At 40.0% G+C, this 16,121-nt stretch overlaps 1 protein-coding gene across 4 annotated transcripts in view; it reads left to right on the plus strand.

Moving 5' to 3' along the window:
* The window catches only part of JPH1 (junctophilin 1), a 79,707-nt gene extending 70,782 nt beyond the window's left edge, over positions 1 to 8,925 (plus strand). Inside the window, exons 5-6 of one of the 4 annotated variants that reach the window (XM_082363431.1) lie at positions 6,353 to 6,448; positions 6,627 to 8,925. In XM_082363431.1, coding sequence (XP_082219557.1) covers positions 6,353 to 6,433 — 81 coding nt within the window. In that variant the 3' untranslated portion in view covers positions 6,434 to 6,448; positions 6,627 to 8,925. The remainder of the gene's footprint in view (positions 1 to 6,352; positions 6,449 to 6,626) is intronic. The other 3 variants (XM_082363432.1, XM_082363430.1, XM_082363433.1) reach the window with 3 other exon arrangements.
* Positions 8,926 to 16,121: the final 7,196 nt, after the last annotated feature.

A 16,121-nucleotide genomic window follows, 5' to 3' on the forward strand; every position in this document is an offset into this window, starting at 1 on the left:
ACGGCCAGGGTTCGATCCCTGGTCAGGGAACTGAGATCCCACAAGCCATGAGGCACCACCAAAAAAAGGACTACAATGGTAGCTGTCTTATTAGCTCTGGCTGCTATAACAAAACTACCCTAGAGTGGGTGACCTAAATAGCAAACATTTCTCACAGTTCTGAAGGCTCAGGAGTCCCAAGATCAAGGCACCAGCAGATTCAGTGTCTGGTGAGAACCCACTTACTTCCTGGTCCATAGAACACAGGCCGTCTTCTCCCTGTGTCCTCACAGGACTGAGAGGAAACAAGCTCTCTCTCTGGCGTCTCTCCTTGGAAGGGCACTAATCCCATCCTGAGGGTTCCACCCTCATGACCTGATTCTCTCCCAAAGGTCCAACCTCCAAATACCATCACATTGGGGGTTAGGGCTTCAGTGGATGAATTTGGGAGCAGGGGATAGATCCAAACATGCAGTCCCTAACAATAGCTAATTCTGAGGGCTGGGAAGTAATCACAGCCCACCAGCCCCTGCCACTGTGCTCTAACCAGGAGGAGGGCTCCACTGCCATTTGCTAAGTCCTTAACCTGCCTTTTGACTCTGCACCCACAATGGTCAGCATCTTTAGACGAAAGAACATCTTTTCTAGCTATTATGAATTATTCTCATAAATAGTGTGGATTTTATTTAATGGCCAGGCTTTGCAGCTAGAACTTTTTCTTTCCCATATGAGAAGTGAAATTTTTCAACTGTTTAAGAAAATCACTTTGGTCTTCTAACTCCTCCGAGTGTCAGTGCTCCTAAAATTTCAGTTTTCTGGTAGATGCTAGTTTTATTATGAGTCTGGAGCATTTAAGGTTTTTGTTATTCAACCAGAAAGCTTTCAGTTATTGATAAATATCAACATCCTCATTCAATGAGATTTGTTAATGATAAAAGGAATTAGTATTTTATCAGATTCTGTAGAATTTATAAAATCTGAAGCTAAGTAATTTTTGATAAAAAGCTGACTGATCTGTTGACTTAGCCATATGCCTTTGGAAAAGATTGTAATTTAGGGAGGATGCCATAGCCGACCCAGTATTTACTAGTAATTTCAGAAACATATTTGCATAAAGGTGTGGATTAATATTTTGGCCATCAATACAACCATCAGTTTCTTACCTTTAAGAAAAATTTCTTACTGTTCTATCTACTCCTAGGGTTAAACATTGAAATTCATTTTTTAATTAACTTACATTTGAAATTTCTTAGGTTTATTTTGCTAATATCAACACAGGTTCCCACCTTTTTAAAATTCTCACCATTTTAATTATCTAAATGTAAATAAATCAGGTTAACATGATTAACTTTCTGAGAGTCAACCTCCATATAGGTAAATGGTTTTCAAAACAATAATTTTGAGAGCATTCATCAGTGAGCATTCATCTTTTAAAATATTTTAACACTGGTATGTCAGTATCCTGATATTATAACTGTCTGTGCTAATATCATCACTACTGAATTTGTTAAATGTGATAACTCACTTCTCATTTGGCTTTCAGCATTTACAGCCATAGGTTAATAAAGCCTCACATACGTATTAGTATTGGTTTGCCTGATTTACAAAGGGGAGATTCAAGCAATGCAAGGCTATATCGTTTATACCTTTGGGTACCCAGTAGTGGGGTTCAGTTGATTTCCAGAACTCCCCAAGGAGAAGTGTGTGCCCCAGTGTTCCTCATATTAGATGAGTTACCTAGTTCTTATCTGTAATAGTCTTTCTGTAAAACGTTACTAATAGGTATATTTGGTAAATTCACAGCCTTCTTGTTTAGAAACAGCATCTGTCTTACGAATGTGCAGAACAGTCGGATCCTGGGAGTTGGCCAAGCATCGTGCAGCTCTGCAGGCTGGTCTCTAGGGTTTCCCCAAACACCCCAGGAGAGAAGGGAGGCCAGCAGCTCTGCACCTCTCTCAGGAGCTGGAAGGCAAGACTGAGTTGGCACCTTCACGCGGAGAGTTTAACAATGAACCTTCTCTTCCTTAATAACGTAAAGCTGCCTCTCACACCCCTTATCACTGTTTTCTTCAGTTAGGAAGTGACAAAATCATCCTAAAGGTAGTCAGTGAATGACCTTTAAAACAAAGGAGCACTGCATACAATTTCGAGGTAAAAAGACACTGTGTAAGTTAGAAGTTTACAAATAACAACATGGAAATTGATGGAAGAGTTCACACTAAAGCAGACATTTGAGGGGAAGCAGACTGAATCCATCTTCGTGAGCAGCTGTGAGAGATCCACTCTGAGTCAGCATCACCGTTTGTAGGGTGGCTTGACCAAACAATCTGCACAATTTTCGGCAGCCAGCTTACTGGGACAGTGCAGGCTAGCGGCTAACGGTGTGGCCTCTGGTGCCAGACTTCATAGGTTCACGTCCCAGCTGTGTTACTTACCAGCTCGATGACCTCAGGCAGGTTTCTTGACTGCTCTGTGACTTGATTTCTTCATCTGTACCTGTATCAAGGGTTGTGGTAAAGATTAAATGAGTTGATACTTCATAAAGTTCTCAGCACAGTGCCTAGCACAAAGTAAGTACTCAAAGAGCGTTGACTGTTAACTGAGTTTGCTTTAACGCTAGTTGGAGCATAAATAGTTCATAAATATTCCAGCAGGTTTTGACCCACCCTCAGGATCACCCTGGATATTGATCTAGAAATCCAGAGACTCTACTGGGACACAGGCTGACACTTAGGGGAAGGGAAGCCCTGGCAAGGATCACTCTGCAGCGTCCCTCCAGCCTGTGACTCCTGTGGACGCAAGTCCCAGGAGAGCACATTCTATGGGATGCCAGCATTTTTTGTAGGATTTTGCAGTATGGCAGCTTGTCTAGGAGGCAGTAGAGGTATCTTTAGAACCTTATCATCAAATAGACTAGTGAGGAGTCTTCTCTTTAGGAATCTCAACTCCTGAAAACTACCTGCACTTTTCTGTTAGCAAGTACACCGGTCAGCCTCCGAGTTTGAGATTTACCCGACCTTTCTTCTGAATTGCCATAAAACCTAAGGCATCCCTATCCCTGTTAGATCAGGTTTGAACCACACACACACACATTCAATAAATACATATAATTAAACTTTGCTTTTTCCATGTTTTTGGAGACGTTTGAGGTTTAACATAATCTATACTAACTCTTCAGAAAGTTCTTCACAATTTTAAATAAGTGATAGTATCTTGAAGAAAAAAAATTTGAGTTAGAACATCTTTCCATATTTTGACTTCCTGCACTTTATTTTCTAACTGCCTGCAAGTTTCTTCCAAACAAGACTCGCACTTTGCCCTGCCACAGTTTCTTTTATTACACCTGTCCCAGTCAGTCTTGAAAATCAAGACTGATTTTTTTTTTTCATTTTGCTATTTTAAGCTACAACTGGCCACCACAGTCATATTTATGAGACTTCACCTTAAAGCTTTCCACCCTGCACCCAGCCCAGGTATCTGAAGAGCACAGAGGTCACGTCTTGGTATCTGCCTATTAAACACAGCATCCCAGAATTTATTTTTTACCTGGTTGCTGTTTGAGTCTTTTATTGCTGGTTTACCCTCATCTTTCATCCTTAAAAATAGCTTTATATAATGGAGCTATACTAGTAGGATAAATATACATGTATTTGTATATTAGAATATATACGGGAGAAATACATGTTCAATAGTGTATGTATATAAATATATACACACACACACAAGCCCAAAATACTAACCAATTCAAAAAGGTTAGATGAATTCATAGAACCTTATAAGGATTTACGAAATGGGAGTTAAAGGTCCAGGCACACCTTAAGTCTTTGAAAGTAGCTTTACTGAAGGTGCTCTATTATTCTGCTTTCCTAGGGTCCGTGTAAGTCACTGAACTCCACACTGTATTGCTCTGACCCTGTTACTTTTCCTCATCTTCTTTCATATCACTGTCTTGAGGAATTATGAAATGAAATCCACTCACCCAAAAGAGGTGAGACGATCCCCAAATTCTTAACACATTCATGAGCAAGATCTAATCAGTCTGTGTAGTAATAGCATTTCCTTCATCTCCATGCTGAGTAATAATGTTGAAAGATCATCTCAATTATTTTCTGAGTTATAAGAGTTTCCTACATTATTTATATGTTCTAAGTTAACCATAATTGAGGAGTTACATAGGTTTAGAACACAACTATACTAAAAGAACCATTGGTCATTATCAAGATTTGATGTTTTTCTGATACTACAGTATCATAGGATGTAGATGAAAATGCCATTTTAAAGAAGTTGATGGGAAATTATTTTTAAACTAAGGCCTGTGGGCTTAATAGAGATAAAAAGAACATGTAGCTCTGAAGTGAACAGACTAAAGTTTAATCCCAGTTCTAACTTGTTCAAACTGTGGCTTGAGTAACCTTGGGCAAGACACTTACCCTCTCGGAGCTTTGTAAAATGGAACTAATAGTCACTGTGAAGAATTAAAGTGTTTGTTTTCCTCCCATTTACTTGGGGTGTAGGAACTAGGCTTTTTCTTCTTCCTAACAGTCCCTACGTCAAGAGCACCCATTTTTATTCCTCCTCTCTCACACCCTGATTTTATTAATCACCCTGTTCCTCATTTAATACAGTGAATATATCAGTTCAACCACCACCTCCATAGCACTTGGAAAAGTACCAAAAGATTGGTTTTCATTAAACATTGGTTGCCTGGATGAATTGGGCAGCCCTTATGTGTGGGTGTAGAGTGGTGAACAAGGCAGTGCCCCTGGTGAACTCAGTCTAGGGGGAAAGATGGCACTTAACAAGAAACGACAATGAAGTGTGAAGCGTTAGGGTAAAGAACAGGGTACGCTGACCTCTACCAAGGAGGTTGTGACCTCATCATAAAGGAGGCGTCCTTGAAGGACATGAGACTCAAGCCCTAGGTCCTGCGAGATGAGCACTGGACCAGTGGCAGTTCCAGTCTCCCTTACTCACTTACCCACCCCTCCCTGCAAAAAAAATCACATCAATACGACACTTGAGGACTCTGACCCAGTTTCACTGTAGTCTCATTGGATAGTCAAATATAGTACAAGTGTTTCCTCATCTGTAGAATGAGAATAAAACTACCTACCCAACCTCTCTTATATGGCAAGTTTTAGAACACTTTTAATGCTACTTAAGAATTAGACACGGACTTCCCTGGTGGCGCAGTGGTTAAGAATCCACCTGCCAGTGCAGGGGACACGGGTTTGAGCCCTGGTTCAGGAAGATCCCACATGCCGCAGAGCAACTAAGCCCGTGCGCCACAACTACGGAGCCTGTGCTTTAGAGCCTGCGAGCCACAACTACTGAGCCCGTGTGCCACAACTACTGAAGCCCACGTGCCTAGAGCCCATGCTCCACAACAAGAGAAGCCACCGCTACGAGAAGCCCGCGCACCGCAACAAAGAGTAGCCCCTGCTCGCCACAACTAAGAGAAAGCCCATGTGCAGCAACAAAGACCCAATGCAGCCAAAAATAAATAAATAAATTTATAAAAAAAAAAAAAAAGACACTTTTAATAGTAAATACTAAGATCGTGTCTTTGTAATAAAGATGGCTGAGCACGGACAGATCTAAAAAGATGGGTCATTATAAGGTTTCTTTGGTTTTTTTTAAAAAAAAAAACAAGTAAATTTTGGGTACCTTGGGCTATGTGGTATTTATTATAGCAGTATTTGGCAAAATAGGACTCTGTCATTTGTTAAAATGTAACCTGATTTCTGAAATGTTGCGGCTTTAAGCAGAGGAATTAAAAATTAGACCTGCACAGTAATTTCTGAAAGGGCTCAATTTCCCACTTGCAGCTTTTACCTTACGGAAGGGATAGTATCCAAAAAGAAAACCAGGAAAAGCAAGAGTCAAAGAACCGCATTTTGAGTTTTTCCTAAACTTTTCCAGAGCAGCCTCTTTGTCCTGCAGATTTCACCCTCCCGTTCTAACTGCCTTTACGAGGAAATGATTCCTCCTTATCCGACGACTTACACCTTAACCTTAACAAAAATGCGTATCTAATTCCCATCAGTTTTTAAACCCTTTATGGTGAGCTGTGTCTCACCCAGACTGTTGCCCAGTGTTTCGAGGTGAAGTCGATTATTTTTTAAGTCGTTTTTTTAGGTTTAATCAAGACCGGATTCATCTTTAAGTGAAAGTTCAGAGATGGCTCCATTTAAATACAGCGTAGCTATTTTTAGTTTATACCTTTTGGAACTGCCGTCATTCTTCATACCTTATTTACTGCAACTGTGTTGGGTCTTTTTTAATATTTTTTGGTAACTGGTTTTGTGAGCTCATTTATCTACTGCTATCAACATGGAAAAGTGACTCTTGTTTTGTTCTATTTCGTTTCCAGGGCCCTAATTCAATCATGATTGTCCTCGTCATGCTGTTGAATATTGGGTTGGCAATTCTTTTTGTTCACTTTCTAACTTGATTGGAATTAGGAAAGGTAAGAATAGCCTTAATTTCTCTGTAAAATCACAATATATAACATTTTTTTTCCCATATTCAAATTTACATTTTTTTTTTTTTTTAACAACTACGTATTGTCCTTCACTTTAATTTTGGCTGTGCCTGAATGTGATTCAACATAGTTACTTAATGATATAACTGTTTTGACCCTTCAGTGAAGTCATGACAACTAGTGGTGATAGCCCACAGTTCTCTGCAGTGGTGTCATCAGCCCTTTAAATGGCACACCCCGGTCAGACTCAGACACAGGGAAGGAGGCTTGGAATTAGGATGGGATCACCAGAGAGAGAGAGAGAGATGAAACTTGGAAAATTCAGCCGGAGGACCCGTTCGGTCCCCCTGGGAATGTTTTGGGGTCCTCTGGGAGCTGAAGCAAGCAGCCATGTTGGAGAGCAAAACTTAATAATCATTCTTTTTTAAAATCTGCTGAAGCAGCCCCATCCGGCGAAGTTCCTGGCATTGGCTACTCCATCTGTCCTAGCAGAGTGTGACTAAACTGGAAATGTATGGAGCTGCATTTTTTTTTTTTTTTTTTTGATGGAAGTCAACAGCTGCCTTACTATTTTACCATCTGACGTTTCTAGTAGGGAGCTGGGGAAACAAACGACTGCCCGAGGAATGTGGTCGGAGGATTGTGTTGCTGTGGCCGTGGTTCCAGCATTCACTCCTGTCTCATTAGAAGAAGTAGGTAGCAGCATCACTCACCAGTCTTATGCCATGACCTGCTGCTTTCTCATCTCCTGGAACGTCCCGGGAGAGAAGGTTTCGTTGGCTTGTGCACGATTATGTTCATTTCTGCTGTTTATTTAAATCCGATGTATAGTCATCTACAACACGCGGTCCTGGCTGGATGAAGCACATGTGTCGCATCTCAAGGAAAAGAAACAACAGAATGCTAGAGAAAATGTGTTTCTTTTGATAGCAATACATCATTCTTCATGTCGTTTAGTCTTCCTAAACCTGTAAAAGGCTATTTAAAATTTAGCAATTTGAAGGCATTACACCTACCTAAGAATAATTTAACTTTAAACATTTTTAACACTACTGAGATGAATTATTTACGCACTTAGGAGGTGCTAGATTTTAAAAGCTGAAAGACAACAGAATTCTAAGAAGTATCGTCAAAACGTTGCATGGATTGCAGTAATCGGTGTTTAAAGGATTCAGTTTCACTGCTGACGTACTTCACCAACCAAATAAAATCTTGTCAGTAGCTATGTTAATTCCCATGAAAGTTAAGCAAGATGCTATTAATAACTGCTCTTCTTTTTTTTTTCCCCAAACTTAAATTTTTGTTGAATACATTCAGGTAGAGCATAAAGCTTTGTTAAATCAGTGCTTCTCAATTTTACGCCTTTCATGTTTTTCAAAGTCCTTTTGTAATTGTATTTCACATTTTAAAGGCTTAGACAATTTTTAAGTATCTGTCTTTTGCAGTCCTTTGTTATTCTGACATAATCTGATTTTTTTTGCTGTTTTATAATTTATTCTTTATTACTCAGAAGCATGCTTATTTAGAGAAACTACGTGGTCTTTATAAAAATAATTATTTGAAAAGAAAATCAGGGGAGGTAAGTTATCTGTCCAGTCTTGGTAAGACGTTATTGAGGAGAGGGAGCTATTCCTAAACATTTTCACGATCTGCATGGTTTAATCAGATTTTTACCTTATCTGCTGCGGTTCCAATGCAGAAGAGACAATTCCCATATTAGCACAGGTGTGGACTGAATGCTTTGTCACCTGCAGGGCAGTAACGCAGTGGTGTTTTTTGCAGAAGTACAATATGTTGAGAATCCTGGGTGTGACCAATATGGAATAAAGAAGAAAGCAGAAAGAGAGCAAATAAAAATTACAACTTGTATATTTATTTATTTTTTACATTTTGCTTTGACTTTTAAATTTAGGAAGTATACGTTTTTACCCAAGAAACGTTTCAGTTCCTGCGTCAGTCTCAATATTCTCACTGCTCCTTCCTAACCCCATAGCTCTTGATGCTGGGAAAGCTGATTTTTTTAAAAAATTAAATAAAATATTTAATCTTAAGTGTTTATTTCGAATGTGTAATGCTTTGGAAATAATGGGTAACAGATAATAAAGGATATGTTTATAAAGTGAGCATGTTGGTTCCATTTATAAATGTATGTATGATTTATAAGCTTTTTTAAAAACAAAGCTCAAATTGTTGGTATTTTTCTAAAATGTGCACAGCTGTATTTTACATGAAAGGCTCTTTCTAATGGGTTGTTATACTGTACTCTACATTTTGGACAGCACATGAAGTCTGCCAATGTACTTAATAAAACATGACTTTGTTTATTTAAAGTTTCTTGCTGTGAAAAAGAACTCCCTACCTGCGAGTTCCGTTATTTATAATCCTTGAAACCAAAATGTATAATGTACAGTTTTCACAACTGTATCTGCTCTAATAAAAAAAAAAAGTTGGTTATTAATAAAGTTGCAGGTGTGTTTCCTTTATGAGTAAATTACTGTCTTGAGTTATGTGGAATTTTTGGCTGGTGATGGCGGTGAAAGAAAGATCTGCTGAGAAATTAATAATAGAAATGGGGGGGGAGCAGTGCTCAAAGAACCCACCTGGCAGAAGGTCTTACGCTGCACCATTACGTTTTTTCTTCGTCTCTTTCATCTTGGGCCTTTGGAATAATTTTGCAAAGTAAGGTTCATCACTCTGCTTTACTGTCTTCGTTAATTGTATTAGTGCCTTATCCCGGGTTTTGAATCTGCTCCTGTTTTTAAGGAAAACTTAAAGATGGAGTAAGTCTCTCTCCTGCATGGGCACTTTCCAGTTACAGTTTTTTGACCATTGTGGCCCAAAGAAATTACTATGTTGCTCTGGCCCCTGCTGCTTAGGTCCAAAGTGCAGCTGAATAAACCTGCTGCCACTAGAACCTGCAGCCTTTGAAGCCATCCTCGGTGCTGGTGTCGGCTGGCTCCGTGCATCAGCAGGCAGCCTGTGAGGTACAATAAACGGACCTTCTCCAGAACAGCTTCCCACGGAGCTGCCACGGCGCTTTGAAAATTTTTTAAGTTAGCCACTCCTGTTGAGGGCTGAGGTATCGAAGACCCCCACGTAAACAATGCCCAGTTACCGCCTCTAGGTGTTAACAGATTTATCAACTCACGTGATTCATCTCCTAGCAAATCCTAAGGGAACAGAACACAGAACAGACTACTTTGGAGCAGGCGGGAGAAGCACAGGGTGCTAGAAAGATTATTGACTCCAGATTCGTGTCCAAACCACATGTTTTGGTGGCTGAAGCCAAAGCTAGGGTGAAGACCGTGTGGTTGGGAAATCTGGAAAATATTCTCCGTGCCCTTTTCGTACAATAACTATTTCAAGAGTCGTGGTGAGCAGCTCCCTGGGCTCAAACAGTGCACTCGCAGCCCTCCCCCAGGCTTTGGAGAGCGGTGTAGGCTCTTCTCTCCAACTTCATAGGCAGCTGTGGACGTGGCATATTCTGCCAGGACAGTGTAACGATCCATCAGGCCGTGTTCGATTATCCCAGGTGTATCAATTACCTGTGTCCAACATTTCCTTCTTACCCCCAAAGTACCAGAAAGGACTTAGGATTCTGTCATAGCCTCTACAGGGGTCTGACGTATGGGAGTAGGAGAAAATACCAGCATATATAGAGTGCAGTGAATACTGATGAATGCAGTGAACATGGATGAAGTTTTGGCTGTGGTCATGATTGATTGGGGATTCTTCTCTGTGTCCCTGGTTTCCTCATCTGTAAAATGGGTATAACCATAGCACCTCATAGGAGGAGGAAATGAGCTTATTTACCTTAAGTGCTTAGTACAGTACCTGGCGCATAGGAACTGCTTTGTACATGTTAGCCTTTACTAATTGGAAGAACTAGGGGAAAATTTAATTCCTGTGTCTCAAACACATTAAAAAAATATAGTAAGATCCCACTAAAGGCCTCTTTATAAAGGTTAATTATGCCACAGGTCATATGATGTTTTTTCTTCAGTGGTAGTCATTGAGTCTCTCTCACTGTGAAAATCGAAGGCCACACTTACAGAGCTCCGTCTCTACACTAAAATGTGATTTTTAATATAGTGGGATACGAGACATTTGCTTTACAAAGAACTTTCTCGTCTCATTAGAGTCTTACAAGGTCCCTGTGAAAGATTTCCTGCAGGTAAATGACTTGCCCAAGGTCATGTAGCCAAAAAGTTATGAATATTTGTATCAGAGTCCCAGATATGACTAAATGCTGTGCTTTTTCATTTCATATATTGACTAGCATCATTCCAGACTATCATACTGATCAGCCATGAAAAGGCAGAAAATATGAAATTCAAGGTAACAGTGTGGGTTGAATGAGCCCATTTCCGTAAGTTCCTGAATGCTACTCAGTTGATGTAATTATAAGTCTATCAAAAGTTCTGAATAAGGTACTTAAAATCCTGAATGTTAAGTGTATTTAAGTGTCCTAACTTTCAGTTAGGTATTTATATAAGATGTTGATTTTTGAACCTTAAAAAATACTAAATATTACTAATAAACGTTTAGTTCTTAAGTGCTATCTTGCTTGGTACTTTGGAGTAAGAGGCATATTACAAATGAACTTGGTGTGGGTTGTGTTTGAACCTGATCTCTAGGATTACCCCCAGAAACTGCACATAGAAGGCCTAAAAGATTTAGATATATATCATGATGTTCTTTTGATACTTTATCTTAGTGTTCCATAGAATTGCCTTGGTATTCTCTTGAATCCCAAGTCGGATTTAGGTAAACTATTAGCAGAATTAACACAACAAGTGAGGGCCAGAGATTTGGTCAGCTAGTGATTGATAAGGCTGTTTGCTTACTGTGGTGAAGAGTATTATCGATCTTTGAAAAGAATTTTGGAGACAAGGTGTGGAGGCAGAGATAAAATCAGTGGAAGATGACCTGACCGCAGTGTTGATGTACAAGTCTTCCCTTGTCCCCATCCTTGCCCCAAGCACACTCATTCATGAAATAATCAAGAACAATACTGAACATTCAGTGGAATTCATGATGATACTTGCTTCAGGGAAAGCAGTAGAAGAGGGCTTTAGTTTAAGACTGTATGTATCACATTCCTGCCATTTATTGCACATATTTGAAAGAAAAGAATCTGATAGTTAAGTATCATGTCCCTAATTCAGTAAAAGTGGAGGCAAAGGTGAGAAGCCAAAAGTCATCTAATTTTCCCATGTTCTAGGCATGTTTTAACGATCGCTCTGACCACTAGAGCAAATACCTAGAAATCAGGTAGCTGTTTCCGAAGGTGATAAAGGCCAAGAAGATGTTCAAACGTAGCATCATTGTGGAGCTAAGAGGTGGTGGACCCCATCACCTAAGAACTAGGCGTGGCATTTGAAAAGCAGTTTTATATCAGATAACTGAACCAAATAAAAGTTAGGAGAGGTTAGAAACCTACAAATCCATACAATATTCAAAAGGATAAACAAGTATCACTTAAGTCTTGTTATTCATCAATCCACTGAAACCAAGCAAGAATTTGGGAAATAATCTCAACACAAGAAAGCACTAAAGAATGAAACATATTTGTGCTTCAAATAAAAGTTTTGGTGTTAACTACATCCAACGGGTTTTGTCAGGATACAACAAGTAATGTGAGGAATTCTTAATTTTTTTTTTTATTTCTCATTGGGCACTAAGAATATTTCCTTACTTTGCAATTTGGCTTTCTTCTATTAGAATTTTTGTGCACTGAATTATCTTTCCATTTTTTTCTAATAATCATGTCCATTTTCTCCTTCACAAAAGAGTATTACTAACCAGAATAGATCCTAGCAGACTATAAGTTTTTATTGGTTTACTCTATAAATTTACCTGTACTTGTGTTGACTTCCAAAGACTACCTGAGTAAATTATAAAGGAAGTACTCGAAACCTATTTGCTGCCCTGCTCCAGGCCCTCAGGAGTTTTCACGCTGCCTGTGTGTTCAGTACACTGCCCAATGCCCTGTGCCCCGGGAGGCCCCAGCTCTCCATCTCACCTAATCGTAGCGTCACTCCTTATCAGGCTCCCCACACCAGGGGCAAGCTTAGACACACACAACGCACCAGTGCAGTTTGACAAACAGGTCAACTTAACTGAGGATATTAATTCAATAGAGAAGCATAAGAAGGCCTCAAAATCAGGCACATCACTTTCTCAGATGCAGTTTTATGAAACCAGCGACACACCTCCTTTTGAGTCGTCCCCATATTCACTGGATATGCCAACACCAAACATCTCATGTCCATTTGGGGACCCTCTAAGGATAGTTTTGGTGTCTGTAAGATGGGAACAATAATATCTGCCTCATAGTGTTTTTGTAAGAATCAAAGTAGGTAAGGTCAGTCAGGTTCTTGGCACCTGGTAGACTCTCAGCATATAGCAGGTATGATTACACTTAACACTTTCACCTTTCTTAGCAATGTTTACTTATTCCTTCATCGATAAACTTCTAGGCCCAAGATGGACTCTTTCTTGCCAAGGGTGCCAGTTCAGCAAACCAAAACGTAGATAACTTTCTAGTCCCTGCTCTACTTGACCAGAAACACAATATATACAGTCAGCCAATCAACCCCCAAACATCAAGCCCACCTAGACCTTCTCACCCCAAAGTTGACTCTGTGGCTCCAGCCAATTAGATATGTTCAATTTCTCTTTTCCTTGTTCTTGATTCTTTATCCGATAAAAGCTTCCTACCTTCTGCCCCATTGTGCAATTCTCCAAAAGAAAACTATCTACTTCATCAAGTGTACAATAAAGTTTGTTTGTATCACCTAAATTGTTTTCTTTATTCTTCATGATTACTCAATTCATGTTTGTTTACATTCACTGAAATGAAATTCTTTGGCTATTAAGTATCAGGTCCTGCCCGAAGGAACGTATCTGCATAGAGAATCAGTTGTACTTTAAATCATTTAAATGAGTTCCTTATCAAAAGCAAAAGGCAGACAGTTAAAAATCAAAGCTTGTAATGATCATCAGGTTTACCGGTGAGTATTAATGCGTTTCTCCTAAGAAGCTTAGGAATGTTTAATAATACAGAACACTCATTATATACACTAGGTACAACTATTCATTAATGTCTATTGATCACAGAAACGTTATAATAAAAGCTACAGTTAAGATGTACTAGAAATGAGCTTGACAAAGGCTTGCCACGGTGATGACACTCTTGGCTGTAGGAGCAAGCTTCCTGATCCATGTAGAGCGTCAAGATTTTCACTGATACACAGAAGTGTGTTAATGGGCCCCGCTATTATGTTTAATCCCTGTGGTTATGAACATAGGCAAGTGGCTGTGCCTTTAAATTAAAATATATTGAATCAGAAATAACAGCATGGCAAAAACAGCATCATGTCAGATCTCCCAGAGCTCAGGAGTTAGTGTAGCATGCATTAGTTTATAAGTTCTGTCATTAATATTTATGGAAAAAGAACAGAGAAGAGGGTAAGCAGGTATCTGCTCTAGGTCAGTGGATAGCCACGTCCAGAGAGCTTATCTCAAACCCTGCATTAAGCTAAAGGTGGTTGCTTTTCTCCAAAGGGTAACAGGAAACAGTTCTCCTTCTTGAAACATTGTATTCACTATTTTAAGGAAAACCTAACATTAGATGAAAGTCACCTTCTGGGACTTTAAATAGCTTTTATATCATTAAACACACTTCTTTTCCCCTCTCGCCAAATCTCATTCTATATTGACCACAGCAGGAAGGAGACTTGCAGTGGTTCTTAAACTTGAATGAGCCTTAGAATCACCTGGAAGTCAAAAGCTGCTGAGTCCCACAACAGTTTCTGATTGAGTAGGTCAGGGTTTTCGCATTTCTAACGTGTTCCCAAGTGATGCAGATGCTGCTGGCCAGGGGACCACACTTGGAGAACCACCGCTGTATGTAATCAAGCAGTACACATGTATCAAGCACCAACTACAGCCAAGGCCCTTGGCTTGGCTGTGTGTGTGGTGTGGCAAAGAGAAGAAAGAAGAGTGAAAAAGAATACATGCATACCTAATGTGTGTACAGCAATCATGTTATTTGATCCTTAAAATAACTCTGGGAACTACAAAGCACTCTCCCCATTTTGCACAGGAGAAAACCAAGGCCCAGAGGCGTGGAGAGAATTGTTTAACAAAACACAGCTGATAAGAGCAGAGCCACGACTCCCAGCCAGGTGCCTCTGGCTCCAAGTCCTGGATATTCCCTCCCCTACATCTCAGCGGCTCTCTCCTCTGGCCACCAAGAGATTAGAACACAGGGCGCAGGTGGAGAGCCCTTCTGGCTGCCATCAGGCAAGACAACATGGAGGTTGAGTCCTCAGGATTAGTTGGGATGAAACACTGACGTCTCAGGCATTTTCTGTTACACGAATGAGAGTCATTCTCAGATCCATGTAGTAGTTTATCTATAGATATATCTCTCAAACCAGATATGAAATTGGACCTCATTCTCTAAGATCTGCACGCTCAAAAACTTCCGTTTTATCAGACAGTGCTCACATTTGCAAACCTACACATAACTCCCTCTGTCCATCTGTGTAGACTTTCTCCCCTAGTTTTGACAGAAGAAAAAAAACTACGCAGTTAAAGATGACGCACGACAGTGTCTGCACATACAGATTCCGTCATGTCCAGCCGACCTTCCTCAGCGACCACCAGGCTAGAAGAGGAAGCTCAGTTAGCAGAGAGAAGACAGATATTGGCAGGAAGCAGGGGGGGTTGGTTAGGAAAACATCCCGATCCTTATTTTTTGTCAGGAGATGTGTGTAGGACTTAGGAAATCAGTCTTACAATCAGCATCAGACAAGTCCCCTATCTGCCTCTGAGTTTATTTTCAACATTAGGATTTTCCACAAATGGCAAAAATAGACAATACGCAGAAGGGAAAATGCACGCTGTCAATAAACATAAAAAGATGCTCAACCTGACGGATAGCCAGGGAAATGCAAATGAAAATAATGAGATTTTTAAAATCCCATGCCTGCCACATCGATTACATTCTTAGCTGAAATGGAAAAAGGGCTTGATCTGGAGGCAGCGCTGGATCTCAAATCCAGATCTTCTTTACTTTCCAGCTCTAGGAAGCTTTCCCGGGTTCCATCGAATGTCCCTCCTCAATGACTCCAGACCACCTTGCTTGACTCTTAGCACTTCATTGCATAAATCATCTGGTTTTCAAATCTGTCTCTACTACTAGGCTGTGCGCTCCTCATGGGTGGGGAATTTGGCCCATGTCTCTGCCCCAACAGTGCCTGGTACACGTATATGTCCAATAAGACTGATAAGTGAATTAATAAAACTGAAATCACCTTGCCCACTTGGGCAACTCACAGACTAGTGTAAGATAGCCATCTTCCACAACTTGCCCTGAAGATATCACTCCCCCCCCTTTTTTTTTGTCTTACAGTGTTAATATTACTATGCTAAATGGGGGGGGTGAATATTTTGTGGAAGAGTAAGAAGTTTTAGATAGTTTTAGAAGTTTAGATGTCACTCATTTCCATTTGGCAAAAACTATGGCTGAGTGCCTTTGTAAAGTTTGCTAAGCAATTTGATGATGTTTCCACGAAAGCCAACACATCATCTATTGGTTAAGAAAATGATTTCTAATCAACAGGTATGAAGTTTCAGTAAAGCAAGA

The sequence above is a fragment of the Balaenoptera borealis genome (genome assembly GCF_965194805.1).
Source record: "Balaenoptera borealis genome assembly, chromosome: 17".
NCBI classification, from domain to species: domain Eukaryota; kingdom Metazoa; phylum Chordata; class Mammalia; order Artiodactyla; family Balaenopteridae; genus Balaenoptera; species Balaenoptera borealis.